General features: G+C 46.6%; 1 protein-coding gene across 1 annotated transcript in view; it reads right to left on the bottom strand.

Annotated features, from left to right (window-relative positions):
- Window positions 1-13,937, bottom strand: part of LOC138357269 (flap endonuclease 1-like) — a 157,867-nt gene that overhangs the window by 67,549 nt on the left and 76,381 nt on the right. Inside the window, exon 4 of the mRNA XM_069313919.1 lies at window positions 6,998-7,158. Coding sequence (XP_069170020.1) covers window positions 6,998-7,158 — 161 coding nt within the window. The remainder of the gene's footprint in view (window positions 1-6,997; window positions 7,159-13,937) is intronic.

Consider the following 13,937-nt stretch of genomic DNA (forward strand, 5'->3'; position numbering starts at 1 on the left):
GTAGCGACACCGGAGCCAGAGCACACGACCATCGCCTATAGCATCAGCCTCAAGAACTGAGGTGTGGGTAGCCAGCGCGGGGGGTCTGGGGCTCCCCCTTCCCCCTCCCGGGGAGGGGGGAGCTGCGCAGACAGCGGCGCGGCGGTGTGTGACGTCACACTAGTTTGCTTGTTTTCGGTTGGGGAGTTCTATCCACTAGTTCGGTTTTTGGTAGCAATTTTAACCAGAATAGGGGTTTGTTTTGAGGCGCTTACCTTTCTGGGTGCCTGTTCCGGTCGATGGCAGACATAGAATGCTTCCAACCACACGGGGGCTTCTATAGGCCATTGCTCCCCTTGCCTCTCTGAGGGGGCCCGGTTCTGGCCGTGGTCCCCGGTAGGCCTAAGAACTCCATACACATGACTGATGCCAAAGTCTGACATTAGCATATCAGCCTGGGATAGCTCCGGGGAGCCGACGGGGCTCCCCCTAGAAAAATGACAGGTTGGATAAGAAGAACCTTTCACACTAGAGATGCTATACCAATGACGATACTCTTCAAGATGCTAGTGCTCTCTAAAGTGGAATACTGCTGCACAATGACAGCCCCTTTCAAAGCTGGAGAAATTGTTGACCTGGAGAGCGTGCTGAGATCCTTTACTGATAGAATCCACTCAGTAAAACATCTAAACTATTGGGACCGACTAAAATGCCTAAATCTGTATTCTCTTGAGCGCAGGCGGGAAAGATACATAATAATTTACACATGGAAAATATTAGAGGCACTAGTCCCAAACCTGCACACAGAAATAACACCACATGAGATCAGGAGGCATGGCAGAATGTGCAGAATACTCCCGTTGAAGAGCAGAGGTGCAATAAGGACTCTGAGAGAACTCTATCAACATCAGAGGCCCGAGACTGTTTGACACGCTTCCACTTCACATAAGGGGCATAACTGGCTGACCCCTCACAGTGTTCAAGAGAGAACTTGATAAGCACCCCCAAAGGATACCTGATCAACCAGGCTGTGAGTAATACGTCAAGCTGCGAGCAGCTGCATCCAACAGCCTGGTTGACCAGTCCAGCAACGAGGAGGCCTGGTCGACAATCGGGCAGTGGGGACGCTAAGCGCTGGAAGCACCTCAAGATAACCTCAAGGTAACCAAGGTAGCCCCAAAGAGCCAAGGACCACATAGAATCCCCCACGGTTCAGACAATGAACCACCATGGAGTTGTCCGAATGGAGCCAGACTGTCGATTCGCAAGCAACCTGAACCCTCTGAAGCGCCTGCCACACATCTGCAAACTCCTGTACTGTGCTGTGGGCCCGATGGAATGACGGACCCCACCGCCCCTGGCCGGCCTGGTAAACACTGGTCACAAAACTCGACCCAGCAGGTAGACAATTAAGGCAAACTTCAGACTCCCTCACAAACTCTCAAGCAACCTCCGTGTGACCTGGGAGCTCCCAGAAGCAGGCAAAGGCGGGACAGCAGCCTCAACAGTGCCGCCAGAAGGAGAGATAAGGAAGCGCTCTGAGAGTACCACACTATACCCAGCCAAGACCGAACCTGAGAGGGACCCAGATGGGACTTTCTCTAGTTCTCAAGGAACCTGAATCCGGCAAGCTGGGAAAGAACCAAATCCCTGGGGGAGCAGACACACGGACTGGCTGGGAGCCCACACCAGTCAGTCTTAGAGGTAGGCCAGAACTCGAACCTTTAACAGATGCAAACGGGCCACCACGACCCAGGTATGGCGTGTAAACACGTGAGGAGCCAGATTCAAACCGAATGGAAGGCAACAAAAGCAGTAAGCCTGATGTGCCTCAACAAAACCTAGTCATCCCTGAACCTCAATTGAATCGAGACGTGTTAGAACGCGTCCCGGAGGTCCAGGAAACTATCCAAGCGCCCAACTCCAAAAGAAGACAGACCTGGGACAGAATAGTCATCTGAAAAGAGGGGGCAATAAACCCAGGGGTTTAGATGGGACAAGTCCAGAATGAACCACATGTCCGTGCAGTCCCATTTCGGAATCGGAAACAGGCAGAAAACCCACCTTTTCGACCACGCCCAAGCGAACCCACTGCAAGATGACCCGACAGAGCACAGGAGAAGAAGCCTGCCGCCAGCCCCGAAGCCCCCCCCCAAAGAAGGAGGGGCCACACAACGCCAACCACAGGCCACAAGAAACGCCCTGAAATGCCCACGAATCATGGGACCAGACGTGAGCAAACAGCGCGAGCCTCCCCGCCATCACCTTGTCAATGGGACAAACTGCAAAAGGGCCGACACCCCTTACAGAATCTGACTAACGAGCAGAGTGATCACAGCACCAACCAGACATCTTCAGTTCTGAAGGCTGCGCCAGCTCCAAAACTTGCACCACTGGCCTACCACGACGGGAGGAACCCTGAGTCCTGACACGACCCTTCCGGGAAGTCCCTTCCATGGGTTCCAAGGAGAATCAACAAGTCCGACATGGGACAACAACTAGAAGAGGCCGCTTTGCAGATACTGCATCACCGCAGACTGCAAACAGCAAAGGACAAAAAGTGTAGAAAACCTTAGAGCTACGGCCCATGCTGATTCCACAGATTAACCCTTTAACTGCGCGGCCTATAAATATGACACCCCCCCCCAAGTGCGCAAGAAATAAATTCTCGGGAAAAAATTCTTTTTAGTTCTGAAAGTGTCAAAAACCCCTCCCTGTATATGGGTATAGCAACGGAATTTTGAAATTGTACTTACTTTGGCTGCTATGGGGTAAGGTGGCATGTGACGTCATCATTCCCCGTGCGCCCGTGCAGTAAGCTCCCGGGGCCGGTGGGCGCGCGAGATGCCGTGAATATATTTTTGTTCATTTTTTGCGCACAGTTCCAAATACATTTTATTTGTTTTTACACGCTAATCCTATGTATAATGAACACGTACACCATACTATGGCAGTAAAACATCCGTACTGTCCAAGGACAGTGTGTTACGTGCATGACACTTGTGTACAAATATGTTAAGAACATAAGAACAAAGGCAACTGCAGAAGGCCTATTGGCCCATACGAGGCAGCTCCTATTTATAACCACCTAATCCCACTCATATACATGTCCAACCCCCTCTTGAGACAATCGAGGGAGCCCACCTCCACCACTTTACGCGGCAATTGGTTCCACAAATCAACAACCTTGTTACTGAACCAGTATTTACCCAAGTCTTTCCTAAATCTAAACTTATCCAATTTATACCCATTGTTTCGTGTTCTATCTTGTGTTGATACTTTTAATACCCTATTAATATCCCCTTTGTTATGTCCATTCATCCACTTGTAAACCTCTATCATGTCACCCCTAACTCTTCGCCTTTCCAGTGAATGCAAGTTAAACTTTGTTAATCTTTCTTTATATGAAAGATTTCTAATTTGGGGAATTAACTTAGTCATCCTACGCTGGAATGCTTATATCAAACTTGTACAAGGAGGGGGGATAAGAAAACCCCACTCCCTGCAATAACAAGCCCTGTTCAGAGTGCCAAAACCCAGGCGGGGGTCAAATCGGGCCCAAGCCCTCCCCCCCCAAAGTCAACCCCCTCCTCTGCCCTGGGAACCTCCACATCAGGACTCGGAGCCAAGTCGTCTTCCAAACTCCTACCTCTAAAGAAAATGCAGAAGCCGCCGGAAAAGATGAACCGAAGAGGGCCCACAGGTCAGACCCAGAAGCATCAGCTGGAGAAATGGGCTCGAATGCCTCTGTCGCCATACTGGAAGGGGCACCCCCCCCCCCTGAAATTCGCACCACCAACTAAACCCTGCCCTGACTCTGAAACCCTCGGTCGCTTTGAAAGTGGAAGCAAGGTGGGAGGGGGGAAGGGAACAGGTCAAACAACAGCAGGGAAAGGACCTTGGGGCGCGGACAAAACCAAAGTGGAAGCGACTAACACCCCCAAGTCCCGGTCCCTATAACCAAAACGGGGCAGTCTTGGGGCATCCAGGTGAGCAACCAGCTTAGTGTGCGGCAGCAACCTATAACTTGCATGCAACACAGAAGCTGCCTGCACCCTAAGATCAATATCAATGGACTGGGTCATCTGGAGAACAAGCAACACCACTCGCAGTACTCCAAGGTCGAAGGTGTCACCGACCCAACAGGCAGCATGACTAAGGCAAAACAAGCGATTGTCATCCTGGGACAAGGGGACAGAGCAACCTTCAAACTCGCACAAATCGAAACGGGACCCAAGGGACACTTCCATCAGACTACTGAGCCCCAGCGGGGTTTTCCAAGGCCCTTAGACGCTCTGCTAAGGGAAGCCAAGGCAAGGTACTGCTAACTGGCACCCCAAACTACCAACAAACTGCTAAAAGCTGAATCCCCCGGGATGTGTAAACACACGGGGGACCTAGTGGAGGACCACCAAGAATACAATATATAAGTGGCAACAACACCAAGGGCAGACCCTCCATCAGGCAGAAAACAAAAACAAAAGAACCCCCATCCCCATACAAGTGCAACGTACCAGGCAAAACAGAGCCAGCCACTATATCAGGTGAAGAACAGCTGCAAAGTACCTCGTGCCCCTACCAGCGATGAAACCACCACCTACCCAGAGACAAACAGAGGCGCATGAAACACCCCAGCAGACTCCATGGGTGGGCAATTACCGAGCAGTAAAAGACCTCAGCGTAGGTAGTCCCCAAGCAACTTGTGGAAGAGAATCTCCAAGCCAAAAGGGCAGTACTTACAGGGCACCTAGGGAAGGTAATCCTGAGCGCATGCAACACGAGTATAGATGAAATTATTCCTGGCTAGCACACCACCATGGACAGAACCACACCACAAGGTACAGCAGTGAAACAAAGCTGGAGCCAGAGTCACACGGCAGCCAGGTCTCACATCAGCCACATAACTAGGGGTGTGAATAGCTGGGGCGGGGATCTGAGGCACCCTCCTTCCCCCTCCCGGGGAAAGAGGGAGCTGCGCAGACAGCGGAGCAGTGACGGTTATGACGTCATGCTCATTTCTCGTTTGGGGGAGTTCTGTCCAACAGTTCGGCTTTCAGTAGCAATATTATTTTAACCAGATAGAGCTTGTTTTGGGGGCCTATCATTCTGGGTGCCTAACCTGGTCGATGGCAGACATAGAATGCTTCCAACTACACAGGGGTTTCTATAGGCCATTGCTCATCGTGCCTCTCTGAGGGGGGCCAAGTTCTGGGTCGTGGTCCCCGGAAGGCCTAAGAACTCTATTCGCTTTGACCGATGCCAGGGTCTAATACATTCATATCATCCCAAATAGCTCCGGGGAGCCGAAGGGACTTCCCCCAGAAAAGCACACTTGACCCAAGCAAACAGAGAGAACACCACATCCTTCTACCATCAGCAAAGAACTAAAGGTGAAGCAGCCAGCTGACCTGGGCTACCTCCCCGGGCTTTCCCCCAGAAATAAACAGTTTTCCTACAGTTTTCTTGCATTTTGCTTACAAATGAATAACTCTACAAGAAAAATATTTGGGGGATTTTTTTTTGTGCATCGCAGGATTAACTATTTTTTTAAATAAGGCATAAATGACCATTTTTAGCATCCTGAGAGTACAGTTGGGTTTGTTCTTGACTTACAATTAACAATTCTGGGTTCAAATTCCAGATGGGACAGAAATGGTTGGGCACATTTCCAATCAACTAATGCACCTGTTCACTTAGCAATAAGTAGGAACTCAGCAGTTAGTCAGCTTGTTGTGGAGTTGCATCCTGGGTGGGGGGTGGTTAGTAATTAGCCCTTGGGGAGAGGAGGGGGGGAAACCTCAATATAGGCCTAACATGTATGTATGTATATATATATATATATATATATGTCGTACCTAGTAGCCAGAACGCACTTCTCGGCCTACTATTCAAGGCCCAATTTGCCTAATAAGCCAAGTTTTCATGAAATAATTGTTTTTCGACTACCTAACCTACCTAACCTAACCTAACCTAACTTTTTCGGCTACCTAACCGAACTTAACCTATAAAGATAGGTTAGGCTAGGTTAGGTAGGGTTGGTTAGGTTCGGTCATATATCTACGTTAATTTTAACTCCAATAAAAAAAAATTTACCTCATACATAATGAAATGGGTAGCTTTATCATTTCATAAGAAAAAAATTAGAGTAAATATAATAATTCAGGAAAACTTGGCTTATTAGGCAAATTGGGCCATGCATGGTAGGCTGAGAAGTGCATTCTGGCTACTAGGTACGATATATATATATATATATATATATATATATATATATATATATATATATATATATATATATATATATATATATACATACATACACTCTGACTGCCTGTTCCCTGACACAATGAATTATTATGAGTTAAAAACTGCATGTTTTATGCAGTTAATATGGCTCCATCCATATTCAGGATGGAGCCGGATGGATCCCTCCCATCCAGGGAGCCGGCGGCTGAGCGGACAGAACACTGGACGCGTGATCCTGTGGTCTCGGGTTTGATCCCAGGCGCCGGCGAGAAACAATGGGCAGTCACCCTGATGCCCCTGTTACCTAGCAGTAAATAGGTACCTGGGAGTTAGTCAGCTGTCACGGACTGCTTCCTGGGGGTGGAGGCCTGGTCCGCGGGGACACTAAGCCCCGAAATCATCTCTAGGTAATCTGAAGATATTACATTTTTCATAGATGATTTAAACATTAGGAGAAAGAAACAAGCCTAGCAATGTTTTTTTCTAGTCTTTACCAGCAGTATCATTGATCAAACAGAGATCACATCCCTGACAGAGAAACTGTGAAACCTATTTTGTTGTGGCACTGCTATACATACTGTACAGTCTTACAATGATCAAACAAGAATCCCATCCGTGACAGAGAAGCTGCGACACTTTCCTGGGTATGACGTTACACTAAGTACCATACACAATATGGTGCTACAAGGCCTTCCCGGCTTCGTGCTCTCTTTTGATAATTACTTACTTACCATACACACTTACCAATATACTATAAAAACAAAAAATGGCTTACTTTGCCAGCTTTCGCTAGAGCTGCACATTGGGCCTCGGCTTCACAGGGAGCATCTACGTATGGAACACCCATCAGCTTCAGTAATGTCTTTGCCTCTTCCGAGTGCGTCTTGGTGACTTTTACCAGCCGACGGTTGTACTTATCTATCTCCTCTACATTACCTGCACAACAAAAAAGAAACAAAGAATCACTTTTATTGTTTTGAAGGACATATCGAGATTAACAAAAATAGAACACATACTGTACATTAACCCTTAACATGCTCGGGGTTTAATATCCTGCCATCCCCACAGGCGCATGTCATTTTGAAAAAAAAAAAATTATTTTTTCTTTCTAACCTGTTAATTTGTGTTCACTGATCACGGGAAAAATAATAAAAAAATCGTAAGTGGCATATATTGCCCGCTATAGGGCAGCGAAGTCTGGCAAATTATAGGCGCCGACTCAGCGTGCGTCCCAGGCGGTCTGTTGCTCGCCAGCTGTCAGGCCGGAGTTGCCACAAAGAGATAATTACCGAATTATTTCAATGTCTCTGATTGATTTTTCATACTTTTTTTGCTGTAATATTATTCAATAGTGTGTAGTTTGATATATTTATATAATAAAATGAGTGAATCATTGCTGTACTCAAAAATATGGTGTGCATATTGTTGATTCAATTATGTTCATCAATCAGTGAACAAACACTTTGTCGGTTATTACACTATAAGCACAGGTTATATATAAGTATTTGCATGTTTTGTTCACTATAACGAACCACTAAGTAGCTATTATGAGTCAAAAAGTAATGAGGAGTGACCGCCGTGTACCAGCCAGCCACTCCCGCCCTCCATCCAGTCATCTGACTCACCCACATTCTCCTCCCACAATAATGTTTTTGCTATAATTCACTATATACAGACGTTATATATAAGTGTCTACATGTTTTGTTCACCAAAACTGTACATCTAAGCTTGTATGGTGAGTAAAGGCACAGAGATGTGGCTACTCACACAGTCAGCTGATCGGCGGCCGCCCTCAAGGCCAGACGCACTAATATTTCTCCTCCAACAATACTGTGTGGTGTTATTACGCTATATACACACATTATATATAAATATCTACCTGTTTTATTCATCATACTTGTACAAATAAACTGGTATGGTGCCCAAAGACCATCGTGGTAACCAGTAAACAACACTGTCGTCTGCACGGTGGCGTCGTGCAGACGACGCCACCGCCCTCACCAAAATGGTGGCTCCAAACCTTCTCTTGCTGTTTATACTCTCTATACGCACGTTATATATAAGTATCTACATTTGTGTTCACCATAGAGAACCACTAAGCTGGTATGGTGAGTGCAGTCAATAAAAGGTGGCCACACACAGTCAAAAGACATTGCCACCACCCTCCCTCCCACAGCATTACACCTCCTTCCATGGCGCACAGCGCTAAATATCACCACAATCCTGCTATTATCAGAACCCTGGTCAGTTTTATCACAGTCAGGGGTCTTCTGTAATAATATCATCGCTACATAATAGCATGAACAAGTATAATTTGGCATTTTTAGGCGATGCTGTGGTCACAAGCTGAACAGCATTGCTGTTAGCTCATGCTGCGTGCGTCAGGCTTGGTTGCTCACTCAATACTGAGGCCAATAACACCCGGGAGATTGGCCCACGATTTTTTTTTAAAATGGCGTCTGTTTACAAGAGCCCTGATGAAGGTGTGGTGAACCCCGTGTATCCGCGGGCTGTTTAAATCTTGTGTAGTACTCCAACACATCATATGACGTGATGCGCAGTTTACTGGAACAACGTCCAGCACGTCATATGACGTGATGCGCACTTTAAGGATTAAATTAAAAGACAATTTCAATAGATGGCAAATAATTTCACTCCACATAAATAACAACAACAAACAGGGACAGAAAACAAAATGTAGTGTTGAATGTAAGGTAAGGTAATTATCAGGAGAAAGTGCTAAGCCATTACGACTACTGTACTGGCAAAGTAGGGAGCTGGATCTACAACTTCTTGAGGTTATCTCGAGATGATTTCGGGGCTTTAGTGTCCTCGCGGCCCGGTCCTCGACCAGGCCTCCACCCCCAGGAAGCAGCCTGTGACAGCTGACTAACACCCAGGTACCTATTTTACTGCTAGGTAACAGGGGCATAGGGTGAAAGAAACTCTGCCCATTGTTTCTTGCCAGCGCCTGGGATCAAACCCAGGACCACAGGATCACAAGTCCAGCGTGCTGTCCGCTCGGCCGACCGGCTCCCTCCCTCCTCGTAAACTTCCTAACAAACAGAACGCAGGGTGTAAGAGTCAACACAGTAAAATCTGGATCGTCTTCTGTGAAAAGCTCAGTCCTCCAACGTACCGTACTTGCCCCAGTACGTTTTCTCATCTTCATATCATAGACAATAATACAAACTACAGTACTGTATCATTGTTTGCAGGTGACACTAGGATTTTCATGCAAGTCGACAATATAGAGGACAAGGCAAACCTCCAATCTGATGTAAATTGGGTCTTTCAGTGGGCCACAGATAATAATAGGATGTTTAATGAAAATAAGTTCCAGCTCCTGCACTATGGAAAAAATGAAAATATAAAACTGGAAACCATATATAAAACACAGTCAAATTACACTATAGAACGAAAGAGCAATGTAAAGGATCTAGGAGTAATCATGTTGGACGACCTTACATTTGCCGAACACAATAAAGTAGCTGTCAAAACTGCAAGAAATATGACAGGTTGGATATCAAGGACCTTCCAAACAAGGGATGCCATACCAATGACGATACTTTCCAAGACACTAGTGCTCTCTAGGGTGGGATATTGTTGCACACAAACAATGTACTCTCTAATTCAGAGCCGGAGAAATTGCTGACGTAGAGAGTGTGCAGAGATCTTTTACTATTAGAATCCACTCTTTATAAGTCATCTTGATTATTGGGACCGATTAAACGTTCTAAACCTGTATTCTCTAGAGTGTAGGTGAGAGATACATAATGATAATAGAAGGAATGGTTCCAAATCTGAATACGGGGATTTCTTCACATGAAACCAATAGGCATGGCAGGATGTGCAAAATGCCCCCCCCCCCCCCAGTTGAAAAACAGAGGTGCAATAAGTACTCTAAGAAAGAACTCTATCAACATTAAGGACCCAAGTCTTTTCAACACTTATACAACACATAAGGGACATAACTGGCTGGCCTCTCACAGTGTTCAAGAAAGAACTCAACAAATACCTCCGAGGAATATCGAAGGTTATGTTTCACATGTCAGGCATGCAAGCAGCTGCATTCAACAGCCTGATTGACCAGACGACCAACCAGGCCTGATTGGAAGCCGAGCCACGGGGCGATTGATCCTCGGAAGCAACGTAAGATAGACACAAGGTGGGTAGTGCACCAGGCAACACACTGGTCACTAGCAAAAGGTACCAGGCTCCATTCTTATAGCAGAATAGACACGTTTGGGCACTACTTCCTTTCACCTTATGCCACTGCTCAACAAGCAGCGCATAAATACCCAGGAACTAGGCACCTGTGTGGGTTTTAAGATCTTTCCCCCCTAATGACCTATCTTATTTTCTATTACAATTGAACATAATTAGAGTAAACTTTCCTTATTAAGACTAATATTGCCCTATTGCTCTATTGCTCTATTGCCCAGTCAATAGAGCTCACATGTGTGGGGTTCGAGTCTCCTACAACCCAGATGACTGGAATGTTTATTTCCAGGGAAGTGTTGATGACAATTTACATCATTAATTTAGTGTTTCCAGAACAGAATCCTCCTGTTACACGGAAATATTACTCCTGTTATTACTGCCCAAAATGCTACATGTGTTAGTAGCTTTTACCTGAATGTAAAAATATCAATCTTATGTAATCTACCAACCCACTGTCTCTTCTTGCAAGTAAAATATTATTAATATTAATAGAGTTACTGTGCTTCCAGAAGGGAATCCTTCTCTTGCATCTGGCATTCCAGTGCCCCAATTCCCACACAAGCAGGAGCTTCCTGTACAGATCAACCAGGTTGATCTACCTGATCAACCGGGCTGTGATTCACACGTCAAGCTGCGAGCAGCCATGTCCAGCAATGAGAAGGCCAGGTTGAGGACCGGGCCGCGGGGAGCCATAGGCACAATCAGAGAACACTGTATAAACATCAGAGGACCACGGTTGTTAAACGTCCTACCAGCGAGCATCAGAAATATTGCCAGAACAACCGTGGACATTTTCAAGAGAAAACTAGATTGTTTTTTTCAAGGAGTGCCGAACCAACCGGGCTGTGATGGGTATGTGGGTCTATGGTCCACTCCAAGCAACAGCCTGGTGAACCAAACTCATAAGTCAAGCCTGGCCTCGGGCCGGGCTTGGAGAGTTGAAGAACTCCCAGAACCCCATTAAGCAGATATCAAGCAGGGGACACTAAGCCCCAAAACCACCTCATGGAAACAGTATACAGCAGTCATTTTCCATTACAACCCTAATGAGGTGCATACATCATGTTGCACCTCATGCACCGTGCTGCACCTCATACATCGTGCTGCACCTCATACATCATACCAAACCTCATACATTGTGCTCTACCTCATACATCGTGCTGCACCTCATACATCATGCTGAACCTCATACATCGTGCTGAACCTCATACATCGTGTTGCACCTCATACATCATACCACACTTCATACATTATGCTGCACCTCATACATCATACCACACCTCATACATCGTGCTGCACCTCATATATCATACCACACCTCATACATCGTGCAGCACCTCATACATCGTGCTGCACCTCATACATCATCTTGAGGTTTATTATCTTGAAATATTTTCGGGGCTTAGTATCCCCACGGCCCGGTCCTCGACCTGGTCTCCACCCCCAGGAAGCAGCCCGTGACAGCTGATTAACTCCCAGGAACCTATTTACTGCAAGGTAAATGGGCATCAGGGTGAAAGAAACTCGGCCCATTGTTTCTCACAGTGCCCGGGATCGAACCCGGGACCACAGGATCATGCGTCCAGTGTTCTGTCCACTCAGCCACTGGCTCCCACATACCACACCTCATACATCATACCACACCTCATACATCATACCACACCTCATACATCGTGCTGCACCTCATACATCGCACTGCACCTCATACATCAGACCACACCTCATACATCATGCTGCACCTCATACATCATACCACACCTCATACATTGTGCTGCACCTCATACATTGTGCTGCACCTCATACATCATACCACACCTCATACATCAGGCCGCACCTCATACATCGTGCTGCACCTCATACATCGTGCTGCACCTCATACATCATTCTGCACCTCATACATTAGGCCGCACCTCATACATCGTGCTGCACCTCATACATCATTCTGCACCTCATACATCATGCTGCACCTCATACATCATACCACACCTCATACATCATGCTGCACCTCATACATCATACCACACCTCATACATCATGCTGCACCTCATACATCATACCACACCTCATACATCATACCACACCACATACATAAAAGGCTGTTAAAAAAGTTGGAGCAACAGGCAGGAGTAAAAGGGAAGGTGCTCCAGTGGATAAGGGAGTACTTAAGCAACAGGAAACAGCGAGTAACGGTGAGGGGGAAGACATCAGAGTGGCGAGATGTCACCAGCGGAGTCCCACAGGGCTCAGTACTTGGACCCATCCTGTTTCTAATATATGTGAACGATCTTCCAGAGGGTATAGACTCATTCCTCTCGATGTTTGCTGATGATGCAAAAATTATGAGAAGAATCAAGACGGATGAAGATAGACAGAGACTACAGGATGACCTGGATAAACTGGAGGAATGGTCTAGAAAATGGCTGCTGAAGTTCAACTCTGGAAAATGTAAGGTGATGAAATTAGGCGAAGGGAGCAGGAGGCTGAACACAAGGTATCATCTGGGAGGGGAAATCCTGCAAGAATCAAATAGAGAGAAGGATCTGGGGGTTGATATCACACCGAACCTGTCCCCAGAGGCCCACATCAAAAGAATATCATCAGCGGCATATGCTAGACTGGCCAACATAAGAACTGCCTTCAGAAACTTGTGTAAGGAATCTTTCAGAACCCTGTATACCACTTATGTAAGACCAATCCTGGAGTATGCAGCTCCAGCCTGGAGTCCATACCTAGTTAAACACAAGACAAAGTTAGAGAAGATTCAGCGGTATGCCACCAGGCTCGTCCCGGAACTGAGAGGATTGAGCTACGAGGAAAGGCTAAAGGAGCTGAACCTCACATCCCTGGAAAACAGAAGAGTAAGGGGAGACATGATAACCACCTACAAAATTCTCAGGGGAATTGACAGGGTGGACAAAGACAAACTCTTCAGCACGGGTGGGACACGAACAAGGGGACACAGGTGGAAACTTAGTACCCAGATGAGCCACAGAGACGTTAGAAAGAATTTTTTCAGTGTCAGAGTAGTTAATAAATGGAATGCACTAGGAAGTGATGTGGTGGAGGCTGACTCCATACACAGTTTCAAATGTAGATATGATAGAGCCCAGTAGGCTCAGGAATCTGTACACCAGTTGATTGACAGTTGAGAGGCGGGACCAAAGAGCCAAAGCTCAACCCCCGCAAGCACAATTAGGTGAGTACAATTAGGTGAGTACATCATACCATACCTCATACATCGTGCTGCCCCTCAGACATTATACCACACCACATACATCGTGCGGCACCTCATACATCATACCACACCTCATACATCGTGCTGCACCTCATACATCATACATCGTGCTTCACCTCATACAATGTGCTGCACCTCATACATTGTGCCGCATCTCATTCATCATACCGCGCCTCATACATCATACCACACCTCATACATCGTGCTGCCCCTCAGACATCATACCACACCACATACATCTTACTGCACCTCATAC

This window comes from Procambarus clarkii, chromosome 77, assembly GCF_040958095.1.
Source record: "Procambarus clarkii isolate CNS0578487 chromosome 77, FALCON_Pclarkii_2.0, whole genome shotgun sequence".
Taxonomy (NCBI): Eukaryota; Metazoa; Arthropoda; class Malacostraca; order Decapoda; family Cambaridae; genus Procambarus; species Procambarus clarkii.